Here is an 18,923-nt window from a genome sequence, read left to right as displayed (position 1 = left end):
ATAAAAATAGGTAATAAAAAATGATTATGATGTGGAGGTGAATTGGTTTAGTCTTGACTTCTGGTCGTGAGTGACAGCATTGGGGGATGATGGGAAATCTGTTGATTGCCGATTACTTAGTAAACACAGCGATGGAGAGAAAAAGGCCAAAGCTGTCAGGTGCCCAATTTAGGAAAAAAAGAAAAGATGATGAGGAGAAACGGGCAAAAGATAAAGGTATGCAACAATATTCTCTCTGTATGATTAAGGTATTCATGTCATTGTGTTAATTAGTGGTATAACGTTAACTCTTACTTTGTTAGCCTTCTTGCTTATGATGCATGCTATGCTTACCTTGCTAAAAAAAAACACAGTAAAAGCCTAATATACAAACCATCACAGAAATTCTAATGGTTTCTATTAAATACCATTGTGAACCATTAACTTTTTTCCAGTGAAACTATTACAAAATTCCTTATTGTAGTGTGTTTTGGGCACTTTTCCAATAGGATTTACCATCCCACCCACCAATAGAATCCATCATATACCAGCAGACACTGTTATACTTACCATTAAAACCAATACAATTCCCATTATAACCATTAAATCCATTACATTTTCTGTTATTTTTGGGCAGGGTTCTATTGTTTTTTCAGCAGTGTATACAACACGAGATCTGATTAAATTTAACCACAAAATTATGCTTTGCAACAAAACTGTTGCAAGTACAGTTATTTATTTCCATTGTTTGTGTTGGCTACTGTAAATAGCCAGTGTAATTTACATATGTGTAGATAGTGTAAAAGACAAACATTTTCCATTTGCTATAACTCTGTTACGTGACAAAGCATATAATTTGAGGCAGTAAATTAACCAAGGAGCTAATTGTTCCTCCCTTAGATTAGATTATATTGTATACATGTTAGGGCATGTTTATTTAAATTTGCAATTTTAAGAGTAATATTGTAGCCAACAGTTTTTTGATGTCAATTTCAACTGCGTCCTGTTTTAGGGGCACTTCTAAAATATTTTGGAGCATCCTCTGCCACTTGTTAGGATGAGCCACCTACCTTCCCCATTACACAGGACTCTGCTCTTCAGGATGAGCTACCATCTGTGTCCTCAGCAAGTCATATGTCTCCACAAACATCTAATATTGAGGATGAAGACATCTTTGCCTCTACTTCTACCCAGCATAAGCCTGCAGGTGGGTTTTTGCATCTCTCTCTCTCTCTCTGTGTGTGTGTGTGTGTGTGTGTGTGTGTGTGAAGGGGGTATGCCTAGGCTACAAGACAACTACAATTTAATGTAATTTTAACATTTTGATCATTTCTGAATATGCCTATGTGTTATGTTCCACTGCTCTGTTTTTTGAGTAATGTGCCACTATGTTGTCTGATAGAAATGCCTGGAGCTGAACCCCCACTCAGCCCCACTGCTGAGGATGAGCCTCTGTCAACTGACCCTGCTAACTGGCCCTCACCTCTGACTGATGACAGGATTCGGACTGAGCTGGTTTGCAGAGGACCAAGTAGGTTGCCAACTGACTTTGTTTTCCAGAGGAATGAGAGTGATGGACAAAGTTGCCATCACCAATATTTTAAAAAGACATTAGTTAGTGGTGAAAAGATGGCAAGAAGTTGGCTGATATATTCCATGAAGAACAACAGCCTCTTTTGCTTCTGCTGCAAATTGTTTTCCAAGAGGAACATTCATTTAACAATTTCAGGAATGGCAAATTGGAAACATGCGAGCACTCACCTCACATCACATGAAAACAGTCCAGAACATCTCAATTGCATGAAAGCATGGAAGGAACTGGCAGTGAGGTTAAGAAGTGGACAAACTATTGATAAGCAGGAGGAGGCACTACTTGAGGCTGAGAGGGTGAGATGGAGAGCAGTGCTGACATGTCTCACTGCTATTGTACAGTCACTGGCGGTTCGAAATTTGGCTCTAAGGGGACACACAGAAACACTGTTCACACCATCAAATGGGAATTTTCTCAAAGAGGTCAAACTTATGGCCAAGTTTGATCCCATTATGAAAGATCACCTTAACCGTGTCGAAAGAGGAACAGCAAGTCACAACAGCTACCTAGGGCATCATGTGCAGAATGAGCTGATTGATTTGTTAAGCAGCAAAATCATATCTGATATAGTGGATGACATCAAGCAGGCAAAGTTTTTTTCAATAATTCTGGACTGCACTCCAGATATAAGCCACATAGAACAGTTGTCAGTGGTCATTAGAGTGGTGTCACTGATGGAGAAGCCCCATATCAGGGAACATTTTATGGGATTTTTGAAGGCAGAGGAGTCCACAGGGCAGCACTTGGCATCCATGATCCTGACAAGACTTGAGGAGTTGGGAATTCCTTTTGACGACTGCAGAGGACAATCATATGACAACGGGGCAAACATGAAGGGCAAAAATAAGGGAGTTCAAGCCAGGCTCTTAGAAAAGAATCCCAGAGCTCTGTTTGTGCCATGTGGGCATACATTAAATTTAGTTGTGTGTGATGCTGCTAAGGGATCTGTGGATGCTATGAGCTATTTTGGTGTACTGCAAAAGCTTTACACATTATTTTCAGCCTCCTCCCAAAGATGGTCCATTCTGAAGAACCATGTGAGCATCACCTTAAAGATGTGGGCAGAAACAAGGTGGGAGAGCAAGGTCAAGAGCGTTGAGCCCACGAGGTACCACGGAGCTGCCGTGAGAGAGGCTTTAATTGAGGTGAGAGACAACACCAAAGACCCTGCTATAAAGGCTGAGGGCCCAGTCTTTGTCTGAGGAGGTGGGGTCGTACCACTTCAGCATCTGCACAGTTGTTTGGTATGACATGCTATCTGCAATACAGAATGTCAGCAAACTCATGCAGTCTCCAAATATGCATGTCGACCTAGCTGTGAATCTTTTGAAGAAGACTGAGCAAGGTCTCCAGAGCTACAGGGCAAGTGGCTTTGTGACTGCACAGATGGCGCCAAAGACATTTGTGAAGAAATGAATGTGGAAGCTGTTTTGAAACAAAAAGGCTGAGGTCCACAAAGCGCCACTTCTCATATGAATCACATGATGAGCCTTTCAGTGATGCCCTTAGGAAGTTGGAGATTGGATTCTTCAATGTTGTTCTTGATGCAGCCCTGTCAGCCATCGCAAAGAGATTTACCACATTGGAAAATGTGGAAAACAAATTTGGGGTTTTGACAAATTTCCCTAGTCTTGCAGATGAGGAGCTGGCAGAGCAGTGCAATGCACTAGGTACCACACTGCACTTTGAAGGGCATTCTGATTTGGACAGTAGAGAGCTTTTGCAGGAAATCAAGAACTTCCCTCACCTGCCATCAAAAACCATGAGCCTCCTTGAGCTTATCACTTTCATGCACGATAAGGATCTATCTGAGATCTACCCCAACTTTTGGACTGCTCTCAGGATTGCACTTACCCTGCCAGTGACTGTGGCTCAAGCAGAGAGGAGCTTTTCCAAACTGAAGTTAATCAAGACATACCTGAGGTCAACCATGTCTCAGGAACGGCTCACTGGCCTTGCTGTCATAAGCATTAATCATTCAGTAGGGGAGCATATCTCATATGATGCCATTATTGATGACTTTGCATCTAGAAAGGCCAGAAATGTCAGATTTTAGTTTCAGTTTGTGTTTTCTGTTCTGCAGTGAAATAATTTAATTTTCTTTAGTGTGATTTATTCTATATTTTATTTGTATATTATTCTTAATAATTTAAAATATTTTTCTTAAATAATATTGGTTTGTACAGAGTATAATTAAGTTATGAGCAGTTTATTTATTTATTTTATTTTTTTTTTGCAAAAATCGGTCTGTTACGGAATGACTACAATAAAACGTGTGGTGTGTACAAAATGTGTAGTTTTGTCATGTTATTTTTTTTTTGGGGCGGGGCCGCCGGGAGGGAGTCTCGCCCGGGGAGCAATTTAATGTAGAACCGCCACTGTTGCCAAGCTGTAAGCAAGAAAAGGAAGTTATGGATGATACAGAATGACGGAGACACTTGAAACTTCAAGTTCAGAAAGTCACACAGTTCCTGAAGTTAAAAAGAAGCGGTCAGATGTCAAAGTCGACCTGAAAAGGTGAGTCGCAGCTCACTGTCTGTTTATTCTGTTTCAGACAATATTACAAATGCTGACCCCTGCGCTGATGATGCGACTCCATGCGGTGATGGTGCTGCTGTGTCCATATATCTTTAGACCCTGGCTGCGCGCACACACACCTCTGCCTCCGAAATCCGACTATGTGCTGACAGATGCTGTTCTGGAGTCACCAAATACAATAGAGGATGCTGTAAGAGATGTGGCAAATTAACTAAGGTATATATGGGCTGTACTATGTGATATTGACCACAGTTTAAATGAACTGGTAAAAAAAATAAATGCCGCAGCTGATTAGTTGTTTTTACATTTTGCTAATTCCATTCAAATGAAGTTGTAACGCTGTCTGATTTGGCGAGTCAGTGTCAGGTTCATCATACCACATCTGCTTAGGTACGGGCAAGCAGGATGCTACATGCCTGCATAATGCAACACGCTTTCTGTGGACTATAGAGCACCACATTATCTTCTTCTTTACATGGCTATTTGAGGTGACTCACTATCATTAAAAGAACTGCTTGCCTTTTGCAGGACTAATTAGAAAAAGCACCTGTGACTGTATGGAGCTGCTGTTTTTATAGGTTCTCCATACATGATGTAATGCCAGGTCATTCATTTGTTGATTTATCCCTGGTTAATATAACTTGTCCAGTGCCGTTGCAATAGAAATGTGCGTGCAGCTGATCACTCTGATTACATTTGGAAAATTGGATGTTGCTGCAAATTATGCTTTGATGTCTTGCAGTTGAACCACAGTGTAAGGAAATCTTATGTAACAGGATGACAAGTGGATAATACTATTTTATACAGTTAGCATGGCGCAACTCTGTGATGTTTTTGAAATACCCGATTGGTCAGCAAGTTCATGTTGAAAAGCTCCTGTGGTTAAAAACCTGAGAGTGGACAGAACTTGTAAAAAAGCAAGTAAAGCACAATTCCTCAAAGTCTGCCTTTGTAAAGCTGGTGCCAGTTCAGCACACAGGAAAGCTCTTGGAAATCGAAACTGACTTAAAAGCACAGTCATCAACATCATCTATAAATCCACACTCTCTTCTAATTCTTCCATTTGTGATGTCTTCTAACAACGATAAAGCAGTTATGGTAGTTGGTGCATGGAATGGCCAGATTATTCCATTATATTATAGTGAATTAAATTTGTAAACAATTAATTTAGGTGTATTTGATAAATCCCGCATCATTAATGCAAATATGAAAAAGAAAGTTACATGACAAACATCAGCACTGTTTTGATGCTGGGTGCTGTGAAAATGTACGTGGGCTTTTCACCAAGTTTAGGTTCTATACATCTCAAGGTGTCTGAGGAAATTGGTGTACGCAGCATTTTTATGAACGCACCATTTATACATGAGGTCCCAGGTCACTGAAATAGTAATTAGGGTGGGAAAAAGACACCCCTGTTTATTTCAATGGGGTAGCTGTCGAGATGGTAAGCACCCTGAAGTTTGAGTATGTTTTATGATTTAAACATGGCCTATACCTTTATCTGCAAAGAAGCCGGTAACTTGTCTTATTGCATTTTACAAATGTGCTGTTCATAGTGTTCTTATTTATGGTATTATATTTTGTTTGGCAGCAGCTTTTCGCTAATCATTAGACATTATAATAAGATGTGGTCAGGTTAGCTCCACCCATTGCTGGAGTATAGATACTTTCTGTTACTGACATTTTTACAACTCAAGAAGGGTGGAAGTACAATTTTATTAGTCATCCTCTTTTTTTCCTTCACACACCCTTAACACTAGAATTACTAGAGCCTATGAAAAAACTTGTAGATCCATCCCACCTTAAATTGCTTCTCACCTCTCCGTCAGCGTCTTTTGTCCTTTAAATGTGTTGATAAGCAGCAAACGGCAAGCAGCCTGCTATCACATCCCCTCAACCCCACACAGTTTTCTCCGCTCAAGTCTGTTTACCTATGTGTCAGTTGTTGGAGTTCTACAGAGTGAGAAGTCAAGCAAAATCGCACCTTTTATAATTACTATATCATTATTTCGAACACATGCATTTCATGTGTGCGCCATGTCTACAACAATCTATGCACAGTAAACACATTGTTAAAAAAGAAACCTTTTTATGTTTTAGTAATAATTGACAAAATGTAGACATGAAGTTTATAATGTGTGAAGCCTGAAGTCCAAATATCAAAGAAACACTTTCACAAATGGTACAAATATAACAGAACAAGTGCAATTCAAGAATATAACTGCAGAAAAACAACCCGCATTAGGGTGCGACATTGACATGCATTTGCTACGAGCTCTTCGGTGGCGCAACGTTATCAGCCGTTCACTAGTAATCTAAACTTCACGGGTTCGGTCCTGGACGATGCCATTTTGAGAAGTGAACTGCATGTACTCTTACTATTTCTAAATAAAAACACACATTTGATTCCAGTCTGTAACAGCCAGTGTAATTTATGATCCTTGTAAAGGTTAGCTTTGGTTTTTTTTTTTTTTTTTATTTAGTTTTATTCTCTAAGCCGCATTAACGATCCAAAACCACCTAACCCCAGGCTGCATTTGACACTGCTGTTTTCACATACAGTGGTGTGAAAAACTATTTGCCCCCTTCCTGATTTCTTATTCTTTTGCATGTTTGTCACACAAAATGTTTCTGATCATCAAACACATTTAACCATTAGTCAAATATAAAACAAGTAAACACAAAATGCAGTTTTTAAATGATGGTTTTTATTATTTAGGGAGAAAAAAAATCCAAACCTACATGGCCCTGTGTGAAAAAGTAATTGCCCCTTGTTCAAAAATAACCTAACTGTGGTGTATCACACCGAGTTCAATTTCCGTAGCCACCCCAGGCCTGATTACTGCCACACCTGTTTCAATCAAGAAATCACTTAAATAGGAGCTGCCTGACACAGAGAAATAGACCAAAAGCACCTCAAAAGCTAGACATCATGCCAAGATCCAAAGAAATTCAGGAACAAATGACAACAGAAGTAATTGAGATCTATCAGTCTGGTAAAGGTTATAAAGCCATTTCTAAAGCTTTGGGACTCCAGCGAACCACAGTGAGAGCCATTATCCACAAATGGCAAAAACATGGAACAGTGGTGAACCTTCCCAGGAGTGGCCGGCCGACCAAAATTACCCCAAGAGTGCAGAGACGACTAATCCAAGAGGTCACAAAAGACCCCAGGACAACGTCTAAAGAACTGCAGGCCTCACTTGCCTCAATTAAGGTCAGTGTTCACGACTCCACCATAAGAAAGAGACTGGGCAAAACGGCCTGCATGGCAGATTTCCAAGGCGCAAACCACTGTTAAGCAAAAGAACATTAGGGCTCATCTCAATTTTGCTAAGAAACATCTCAATGATTGCCAAGACTTTTGGGAAAATACCTTGTGGACTGATGAGACAAAAGTTGAACTTTTGGAAGGCAAATGTCCCGTTACATCTGGCGTAAAAGGAACACAGCATTTCAGAAAAAGAACATCATACCAACAGTAAAATATGGTGGTGGTAGTGTGATGGTCTGGGGTTGTTTTGCTGCTTCAGGACCTGGAAGGCTTGCTGTGATAGATGGAACCATAAATTCTACTGTCTACCAAAAAATCCTGAAGGAGAATGTACGGCCATCTGTTCATTAACTCAAGCTGAAGCGATCTTGGGTGCTGCAACAGGACAATGACCCAAAACACACCAGCAAATCCACCTCTGAATGGCTGAAGAAAAACAAAATGAAGACTTTGGAGTGGCCTAGTCAAAGTCCTGACCTGAATCCAATTGAGATGCTATGGCATGACCTTAAAAAGGCGGTTCATGCTAGAAAACCCTCAAATAAAGCCGAATTACAACAATTCTGCAAAGATGAGTGGGCCAAAATTCCTCCAGAGCGCTGTAAAAGACTCATTGCAAGTTATCGCGAAAAGCTTGATTGCAGTTATTGCTGCTAAGGGTGGCCCAACCAGTTATTAGGTTCAGGGGGCAATTACTTTTTCACACAGGGCCATGTAGGTTTGGATTTATTTTTCTCCCTAAATAATAAAAAACATCATTTAAAAACTGCATTTTGTGTTTATTTGTGTTATATTTGACTAATGGTTAAATGTGTTTGATGATCAGAAACATTTTGTGTGACAAACATGCAAAAGAATAAGAAATCAGGAAGGGGGCAAATAGTTTTTCACACCACTGTAGACGCGCTAGAACAGATAAATAACAAAGGAGGTGGGGGGTGGGGGTTTGGTGCTGGTGTGGGGGTTTGGGATCGTGTTTGTGAAAGTGTTTATTTTATATTTGTATTTCAGGTTTCAAACATTATACATTTCATGTCTACATTTTGTCAATTATTAGTAACCAGTAATGGCGTACTGCATGATAACGTGCAGTGAATACACTTGACTTGAGCATTCCTAGTTTTCATAGTCTTTATCTGTACGTTTAGCATTTGTTTGCTCAGAGGTTGATGCACTTGCTGCTTATCGAGCTGCTATTTTTTTACTCCACCATAGCGGCCCCGCTGCTTCTCTTTTTTCGTTTGCATCTTTTCACATTAAAACTGATTAAGTTATTTTTTGTGTTGCGATTACTTAGTACATTTTCTTTAATTTTTCACTTAAGCTGGCACTTAAGTCTTCCAGCTGCCTCAAGAATGATTAGCGAAGGTGGTAGGGAATGAAAACGGTGCCCATACCCACGTGCCGCAAGGCTGTCCTGCTGCGCACTGCCGAGAGTTGATTCTACAATAAAATAAAATATAAATAAAAAAAGTGTAATAAAAATCATCACCCCGAAAGCAGATAGTAGACGTCACATAATACATATGTACCAAATTTCAAGTCAATAATGTGATTTAAAATCCTGGACAGACAAATGAACAGCCACAGTAGCATATTATATAGGAAGATACATGAAAAACGTTTCTGTGTTAACGTTTTTACAGAGTGTTGATCACACTGAACACGCATGATATGTATGTATCCTAAATGACGATATACTTTTTTACCCAATAAAGCTCCAGCACTTCACTCAAAGGTAAACACTGAGCACTGAGAAACTTCTTTGCAAATTGAACTGCGGCAGTGGGTGGGGCCTAGAAATAGCCGGCTGCTTGCTGCTTAATCAGTACATTTATAGGACAAAAGACGCTGGCGGAGAGGAGCAAATTAATTTAAGGTGGGTCAGATTTTTGAGTTTTTTGAGTTTTTGGTAATTCTAGTGTTGAGCATCACACATGCATAAAATCACAAACACCCATAATCTGAGACAGTATCTACCCTTAAAATATCACACTCAAATACTGAACTCTATTCCCACCACAGACTCACAGTAATTTTTTTACCATATTGTTGCAGCCACCGTTATGTTTTTTTTAATGTCAACAGCAGTGATAGGGTGTTGTACCTTGTTGGCCTTTGTGGATGCAATGAGAAGCAATAGGTGTCATCAGCATAGATTTAAATAAACCTCTCATTACACTCACGTACAGTATATGACAATGAGTTCTGAACTGACACACACAGCTGTATGAAAATGTGTGGAAAAAATAGATGTATTAAAATTTCATGCTGTGAGACTCTTAAAATTGGAAGGAAATATATATATATATATATATATACTGCTCAAATGAATTAAAGGAACACTTTTTAATCAGAGTATAGCATAAAGTCAATGAAACTTATGGGATATTAATCTGGTCAGTTAAGTAGCAGAGGGGGTTGTTAATCAAATTAACAACAGATGCACTAGAGGGGCAACAATGAGATGACCCCCAAAACAGGAATGGTTTAACAGGTGGAGGCCACTGACATTTTTCGCTCCTCATCTTTTCTGACTGTTTCTTCACTAGTTTTGCATTTGGCTACAGTCAGTGTCACTACTGGTAGCATGAGGCGATACCTGGACCCTACAGAGGTTGCACAGGTAGTCCAACTTCTCCAGGATGGCACATCAATACGTGTCATTGCCAGAAGGTTTGCTGTGTCTCCCTGCACAGTCTCAAGGGCATGGAGGAGATTCTAGGAGACAACCAGTTACTCTAGGAGAGCTGGAGAGGGCCATAGAAGGTCCATAACCCATCAGCAGGACCAGTATCTGCTCCTTTGGGCAAGGAGGAACAGGATGAGCACTGCCAGAGCCCTACAAAATGACCTCCAGCAGGCCACTGGTGTGAATGTCTCTGACCAAACAACCAGAAAGACTTCATGAGGGTGACCCAAGGGCCCCATGTCCTCTAATGGGCCCTGAGCTCACTGCCCAGCAGCATGCAGCTCGATTGGGATTCGCCATAGAATACCAGAATTGGCAGATGCACCACTGGTGCCCTGTGCTTTTTACAGATGAGAGCAGGTTCACCCTGAGCACGTGACAGAAATGAAAGGGTCTGGAGAAGCCATGGAGAACATTATGCTGCCTGTAACATCATTCAGCATGAGCAGTTTGGTGGTGGGTTAATGATTGTCTGGGGAGGCATATCCATGGAGGGTCACACAGACCGCTACAGGCTTGACAAAGGCACCTTGGCTGCCATTAGGTATCAGGATGAAATCTTTGGACCCATTGTCAGACCCTATGCTGGTACAGTGGCTCCTGGTGCACGACAATTCCTGGCCTCATGTGGTGAGAGTATGCAGGCAGTTCCTGGAGGATGAAGGAATTGATACCATTGACTGGCCACCACGCTTTCCTGACCTAAATCCAATAGAACACCTCTGGGACATTATGTTTTGGTCCATCCAATGCCACCAGGTTGCACCTCAGACTGTCCAGGAGCTCAGTGATGCCCTGGTCCAGATCTGGGAGGAGATCCCCCACAACACCATCTGTCATCTCATTAGAAGCATGCACCGATGTTGTCAGGCATGTATACAAGAACACAGGGGCCACACAAAGTGCTGCGTACAATTTTGAGTTGCTGCAATTAAATTTTGGCAAAATGGACTAGCCTGCCACATAATTTTTTCACTCTGATTTTTGGGGCGTCTTTGAATTCAGGGCTCTGTAGGTTGATCATTTTCATCAAACGATGTGGCATCCTTTCGTTCCTAACACATTACCCAGTCTATATCAGTATAGATATCCAGGAGGATTTCTTTTTCCCATTGAGATCTGATGTGTTTTCAAAGTGTTCCTTTAATTTTTGAGCAGTTTATATATATATATATATATATATATATATATATATATATATATATATATATATGCCAGGGGCCATGAGTATATTAGAAATATATAGATTATATAGTGACCTTTGGAGGACAAAGGATTTTTTTATTTGTTTAAAAGTAAACTGCTATGAAAAAGTTGTACAGCTCCCTTCGCTCATGGTTCTGGTATACTGATAAATCTTTCTTTATACCAGTTATTTTAAAAACAATCTATCAAACAAAGATGAAATACTGACAGTGATTTAAAGTTTAATCTGATCTGAAATTCTCTTACAGCAACAGTAGAAAATTAAAGAAAAAAATTTAACAGAATAGCTTCTTTTACCTAGACGCATATTGTTACCTTCACTAACAATTGGAAATTCCCCCATTTCAGGTGATAGCTCCTCTAGAATTGTGCCCGAAATGCTGATACTTAAAAGGCTATCTTTAGGGTTCCCATTTTCTTTAGCAACCAAAGCAGTGGAAGTGTCCTTAGTTGATGCATCTACAGCAGTGACACCTAAAATGAAAAAAAAAATTAATAATTTTGGTTTGCTATACCAGCTACTATTAGAATGGGCTTGGACCCTTATTCATCCCCAATTAGAATTAGATGAGAAAAAAATAAGCGCTTATAATTGGGGACTGCATTAAACTAAAAAAAGCTAAATTTCTTTAAATGAAGAAAATGCTAAACCTAACTATACTTAACCAAACTCTTAAGCAATGTCCCAATTTTATACAGAGTATTTCAACAAAAAGGAATAAAAAAAGTTAATTTCAACATGAGCTCTGTCTTTGAGTGCCCACAATGTTTGTGTGATAATGGCACACAGGAGGAAATGTAAAAAGCAAAAGTTTGCTAAGGGTTTGATTTCTTACACATATTACAGAGCAGTAAACTAGACTTGACTTGAAATAACACACTAGAATAATTGCAGAAAACAATTAAATCCAAAAGCAAGACGGACATCGTAAGATAACACTTGGCAGCTATTATTTCTTTAACTTTAATTCACTAAACCCACTTTTACTTTCAGGTTCATTTGTCAGATGAATCCTCAAAATACGTTTTGCTAAACTAGATTAACTATACTGACCCAATTTTATAGTTGCAACTTGTTATTAGTAACAGAATCCATAATCAGGAAAATTAATACGGTCAGGCCACCAGATGAACTGGTGTCCAGTCCAGTGCTGTCTCCTGTTTGCTACCCAATTCTGCTGGTATAGGTTTCATCCCTTCTCAACCCAAAATCGTATTAAGCTGGTTTGAAAATGTTAAGCCTCTGATTATGATTGAACTACCACCTATGATGCTGAAATGCTAATGCTTTTATTGATAATGTTGTCTTACAACCTCTTATTGCTGTGCTGGTGGGGCTAACTGCATTGGATCTCTTCCGCCTTGACCTTCCGCCTGAAGCTGGACCCTCCATTATTAAGATGGGAAGGTCATAAAGATCCTTGGATGTTGTGGCTTGCTTTGAGGTGGTTTTGTCTTCTAATAAAGGGAACATAGCCTGACTTGCAAATAAGTCACTGAATGTTATTCCAGACAAAACACGTTGGTTGACAGGAAATGCAGTAGTGCTTCTTTCCAGAGTTTCATCAGCTGAAGCAAGACTTGATGTTGCAGGGACTATGTTAGATGTCGAAACTGAACTGCTTGAATAAAATGAGGATGCTTGACTAGGTGACTCCTTTGGGGCCGAAACAAAGATGCTCTGATACAAACTTGATGGACTGTTGGTGTCGAGCACTTTGCAAAAGGGAACTTAAAACAAGAAAAAAAAGATATTAAACCATTACACACAAATACATTTAATGTTAATATAATCACTTATATAGTTAAATATAAATTTACACATAAATATTTAAATTAATAGTATAAAAGGTGCAGGACTAAGAAGGTTTTTCCAAGGATAGGAGCTGTACACTAAGTTAAAGGATAACATTACTGTAAGTTCATACTTGAAATCAAAAAGAGAAAACAACTGCCTAGCAATAGAATCCCTAAACCCTAAGAAAATATTTGCAATGCCAGGCCTTAAATTCCTCCTTATCAGTGCCTTTGTTTTGCAAATCATAGACTTCAGGTATTCTAATGCTAGCAAGAGGTGACAACGTTTATTTTAAAAATTGCCTAAGACTAAGTACTCACTTAATCTCAAAAGTCATCCCAGCTATTGGATTGGAAATACTCTGGGCTGAATGTCAATTAACAGTAACATTTAAAGTTGTAAGGTAAGGTAACAAAGAGGTCACTTGCCAGGGTATATAAAAACCTGGAGATTTAATTTGGTTTATATGGAGTACTTCAAAGAGGTAAGTTAAATATAAGAAACTGGGAATCCATGTCAGAGGACAAAAAGAGCAACAAATGTGTTAAAGTTGCCCAGAGGGCCAGGAGGGTTGTTGTTAGCATTGTGATTAATATTATTACCATTAACACATATAATTTTGATTTTAAAAAGTTATCTTTATAAATAATTTTGGTCTCTCTGTTAATCATTCATGACAAAAGAGATGCCAAAGGACCCGACCCCATTACAAAGTATCCATTTTATACTCTACATGGTACATACACGTTCAAACATATCGTGTTCACTGAACCCATATATTCAGAGAGAAAACAACATATAAAAGTGGTATTTTTATATAACATGACCACAACAAAAACATTAAAGTTCAAAATGCAAATAAAACCAAACAGCAGCAGGCATCTATTGTCACAGGTCTTAATTTCTGTTCCCTAGTAGGGAGGCTCACTCACTTGCTCATCTCAAACTAATAGTTCCACAAACACCAAACTCTCCCTTTACAACTTTTCTCTCACTGTCTACGTAGACCATGACTTCTCTTCCTTACTGGACAAATTTTTATTGCTTTATTACTTTATTGAGTGTACCACAATATCATATTTGCTGCCTGTGCATCAGTCATGCACTTGGAAAGTGGCAAATTATTGTTAAAGTCTATTAGCACTGATCACATTTCTTTACATCAAACACATACTGTATACTATACAGTATTACTGAAATTGAATTGTTCAAAAAAAAATTGTCATCATACATGTTCGCAGATGTTTAAACACTTTTGCATTACCTTCGACATTTGGTGTACTGGAAGCATTTACCAAGTACATACTCCAAACCAAGGTATGGTTTAAAATATTCTTACATATGCCACATTCTGCAGTAACTGAAAACCTCTCATTCCAGTTGATAGTGTTCCCCTTACATTTAGCACAAGATATGCCAAGTTCTCTGAAATTAAAAAAAAATGTTCACAATGTGACAACAAGATGCAGAAAACATTCAACATATGTTACAAGTTCTGTTTAGAAAGCATGCTTCCTTATATTTCCTATAAATATTTATTGCACATGAATTTTTGATTATATCCAATTTTAAATAAAATAATTTTTTTAAAAATGATTATTGTCAACATTATTTGAAAATTCATAGCTGGTTTTTGGAAAACTGCATATTTGAACATTTAGATTGTCATCAATGTGGAATCAGCACATTGTAGTTTGGTCTATCTGGGTTTTGTCATTCCTCCCACATCCAAGGCATACAGTATGCAGCTTAGGTTACCTAGAAATGGTACACTGGCCTGATATTAGTAAATGTGCATGCCTTACAATGCCCTAGTGTCCCTATCAAGGTTTTATTACTGCCTTACCTGCTTGCACCAATTTCTGCTATAAGCCACTACTTTTCTGTGATCCTACAATGGGCATGTCCATTCAGAAGAGGAGCTAATGGCCAAACATTGGACAAAATTACTGCAGTAGTTCTTTTTTGACATGACACAATCAGGGGTAAAATACAGAAAAGCTTAATGAATTATATGCAGTCATCAGGAGGAGAAAGATGTTTAATTTAAAATGGTTCTATTTAAAAACAAGAATTCAAAGACACATCTTAATACCATAACCCTAATTGCAGTTTCAAATAGCAATTGGATATAAGCTCTACATCACCTATATTGTTTCTCATATAAATGTCTGCCAAATATAAAAAATAATAATGAGGTCTGTTTTTTGAAACAATGGACCTCATGTAAATTGACTTTTTCTTTTTTGAATTTTAGTAGGGTTGGCAAGAGTTGGTAGCTAGTGGTGCTGTCTCATAGCTTCAGGAGACTGGGTTATAAACATTCGTCTTGATGAGGGGCAGAGGTTTAGGGGAGGGTTACCCATTCTTCCTCTGTGCTTGAAAGATTGTCTGGTACTTCAGTTTTTGGTCCTTCAGTTGAGTGGCCACTTTAAAATGGCTTGCTGTGGGTGATTTCTGCTGTATGCCCTATAATAGATCTGAGCTTGTTCAGTGTAATGTTCCACATTGCCAGTCATCAATGGAAAAAATTCTTAATGGGAGAGTACAATTAGCCAACATCTTAAGCTATCGGACTTCACTGTGGAAATTAAATTTTAGAATAAAGTAAAAAAGATTGTATTTTTATGTATTTATTTTCTATGGAAGTGTATTAGGGCCATGGAGATGAAAAAAAAAATATGGACACAGTGAAGAACAAAACAAAAAAGTATATGTCGAGAATAAAGTCGACATGTTGAGTTTATTCTCGACATTTCCACTTTATTCTCACAGTTTATGTCAAGATTAAAGTAGACATTTCCACTTTATCATCATATTTTATTTTGTCATTAAAGCAGAATGTCATAAACTAAACTTCATCTTAAAATAAATGTTTCATTTACTAGATTTTCTCAAACTCCGTCATAAGTTAAACGTAGCACATTAAATGCTTTGTGTTAAGTGCTCCCCGACCCAGTTGTTAATCGCTACATGCTTCTTAAAATGACTTTGTCTAGCATTGAGTGGAGGCGCAGGCAGCTATCGCCACACAGAATACATTCACTTCTGAAATTTTCTGTGCAAAAGGTTATGGCAAGAATTAGAAATGTGTATCATGAAAGCAAGTCTGTAATACTTTGGAGTATGCCTTGCAAACATTTATATACTCTCCAGTCTGCTCCAGCAGCAGTATGTTAACCTGAACACCCAAGGAATGTAAGTTCAAGTTAAACAGATAAAATATTCAATGGAGAACCCATTTATTAGTATTTTTTTTTCCTTTTCAGCATGCTTTTCTCATTATGTAATGTGCACTTGTGTTCCTAAACAGTTCAATCATAATATGTTCTGGTATTGGAGTTCTAATTAGTTTACTACATTAATTTTCTAGATAAGATAGAAATAAACATCTCTTGATATACTGCTCATAAACCAACAACTTGTACTGGAAACATCAACCCCAACACAGCAACCTGTCCCGGCTTGGGTCTCAGTTAAACGCAAAGCACAAACACGCACATATCTCAGTCACACAGGGTCTTTTTTTAAATTTTTTTTCTTTTTATTTTATCAATATTTTTTTAGAACAAAACATTCCATACCATGTCAAACTTAAAGTATAATTCAACCTCCGCCCAAGAGAAAGAGCAGAGGAACTATGACATGAGCAAATCTTTATGAGCAACAAAGAAAGGAGAATGTACTTTTCACCAATATAAATGCTTATTCTAAGTTTTGATTAATTAAATCTTGCCATTTATTTATTTTTTTTTTAAGTTTTGAACAGATCCTCTAAGTCATCATTGAATTTCTTTAATTCTGTAGACCCTTTCCCCAACATAGGATCTTAGAAGGGAAGAGACTTTAAAATACTTTTATATATTGTTGAGATGCTGACAGAGTCTTCAAGACTGATCAGTATTGCCTCTGGAACAGAAATGGGTGGAAGGTGTGGAAAATTTAGCAGGGTTCTTTTACCAAAGTTTCTGCTTTGAAAGTTGTGGAAAATTTTGTTGATGGGAAGTTAAATTTGAAGCATAATTGTTCATAAGATGCAAAGACATTATCTGTATACAAATCAAAGTGCTTTAATCCCGGACATTTTCCAAACATTAAATAGTGTGCAGGTTTGAGAAGTTAGAAAAAGATGATTATATAAAAGGTGCAGCAGATAACATATTCTAAGTGATTGATGGACAATTAGATTATTAGTATATTGAAGATCATTTGTATTTACTGGGGTACAGAGCTGAGCATATAAAGAAGTACAGCAAAATTTTATATCTATTGCAGAACAGGCTTGTGTATATTCAACAATTTGTGTCGATGTTCAGGTCTTTACACATTATATATTTGCCACCCAGTAATAAAACAAAGTTAAGTAGTGCCATACTCCCTTCTGAATTCCAAATAAATGAGCTCATAATTAAATCTAATTTCTTAATATGTATGGGAAGGCTCTGAAATAGAAATAGAAGCTTGGGAAGGAAGTTCATTCCGACAGTATTGATTCTCCCTTCTAATGTGAGAAGGAGGGAAGGCCATCAGTTCACATATTGTTAATGTTAATTTCTTTCCATGCAGTTAGCAAATTTTTGTTGAAAAAGATCTTAATATTTACTTGTAATGTTTACCCCAAGGTATTTGAACTGATCCATTAAAATAAATGGGAAGGTGCCCAGTCTAATACTGTGTGCTATGGAGTTCTCTGGAAAACACAACCTTTCATTCAAATTAATTTTGAATCCAGATATCTTGAAATTCAGCCAGGACATTAATGACTGCTTGGACAGAAGTCTGTATGTCTGATATACACAGTACCATATCATTTGCAAATAATGATATTTTTTGTTCAATTCCTTCTTTGGTAATCCCCTTTATTTCTGATACATTTCGAAAGTGATTGGCAAATGGCAACTGCAAAGAGTAATGGTGATAACCATGTTCTAGTCTGAAATAATGTTAATGCAAACAGAAACTTCTGGACTGGTATAAAATAGTTTGTTCCATGAAAATATATTTGGGCCAAACTATATCAAACGCTTTTTCTGTGTCCAACGAAAATAAGATCTCTGGTGTGTTAGATTTTATGGGTGAGTAAACATTGAAAATTAGAAATGAAGTGTCTGCCTTTAATAAATCTGGTTAGGTTTTGTGATATTACAGAAGGAAGGACATTCTCAATCCTTCTATCTAAAACATTGGAGGGTATCTTAACATGTGAAGTGAAATTGGTCTGTATAATGCACATTGTAGTCCGTATTTTTCATTGGAAAGGCAGTAATTAATGCTTGGTGAAAAGTTTTTGGAAGAATTTTTGTTTCTATAAACATTGCTAATAGTGGAAGAGACTTATTTTAAAATTTTTATAAAATTGCACTGCATAGCCATCAGGGCCTGCTGCTTTCCCACACTGGAGTGAGTTTATAGAGTTTGGTAATTCTGAGAGTGTCAGAGGTTTATCTAGTTCCTCTGCAATAAGAGTATCTAGCTGTGGTATTTATAATGCATCAAAAAACACCTTATCAACTTTAACCTAGGTAGAATAAAGTACTCTCTAAATGTGTGGGTTGTATTTTTATGGTCAATGATCTCCATCTCTGTTCTTGCTTTCGGTTACTGCGTTGTGAACTTCCTGCTTGTGGATTTGTTGAGCTAAATTCTTATTAGCCTCCCCTCTGTGGTAATAGTAATAATGTGGAGATTTAACACTAGAATCCGAAAAAAGTCATAATGCCAGGCCACCTTAAATTCTTTTGCACATCTTCATCAGTGTCTTTGTTTTGCAAATGTGTCAATCAATAGCTCAGCGACGGAGCGCTGAATTTGATTAGGCTGAGTTAACCAGGAAGTCTTGTCTCAC

The 18,923-nt window shown here is 38.0% G+C and overlaps 1 protein-coding gene across 1 annotated transcript in view; it reads right to left on the bottom strand.

Annotated features, from left to right (window-relative positions):
- LOC120529897 (polycystic kidney disease protein 1-like 1) overlaps window positions 1-18,923 on the bottom strand; it is a 256,167-nt gene that overhangs the window by 202,265 nt on the left and 34,979 nt on the right. The window contains exons 11-13 of the mRNA XM_039754112.1: window positions 14,343-14,503; window positions 12,595-13,011; window positions 11,596-11,754 (exon numbers count right to left, since the gene is read on the bottom strand). Of these exons, the coding sequence (XP_039610046.1) occupies window positions 11,596-11,754; window positions 12,595-13,011; window positions 14,343-14,503 (737 nt within the window). The remainder of the gene's footprint in view (window positions 1-11,595; window positions 11,755-12,594; window positions 13,012-14,342; window positions 14,504-18,923) is intronic.

This window comes from Polypterus senegalus, chromosome 5 (assembly GCF_016835505.1).
Source record: "Polypterus senegalus isolate Bchr_013 chromosome 5, ASM1683550v1, whole genome shotgun sequence".
Taxonomy (NCBI): Eukaryota; Metazoa; Chordata; class Cladistia; order Polypteriformes; family Polypteridae; genus Polypterus; species Polypterus senegalus.
Note: the sequence above shows the minus strand (reverse complement) of the source record. Positions and strands in the feature narration are given on the sequence as shown.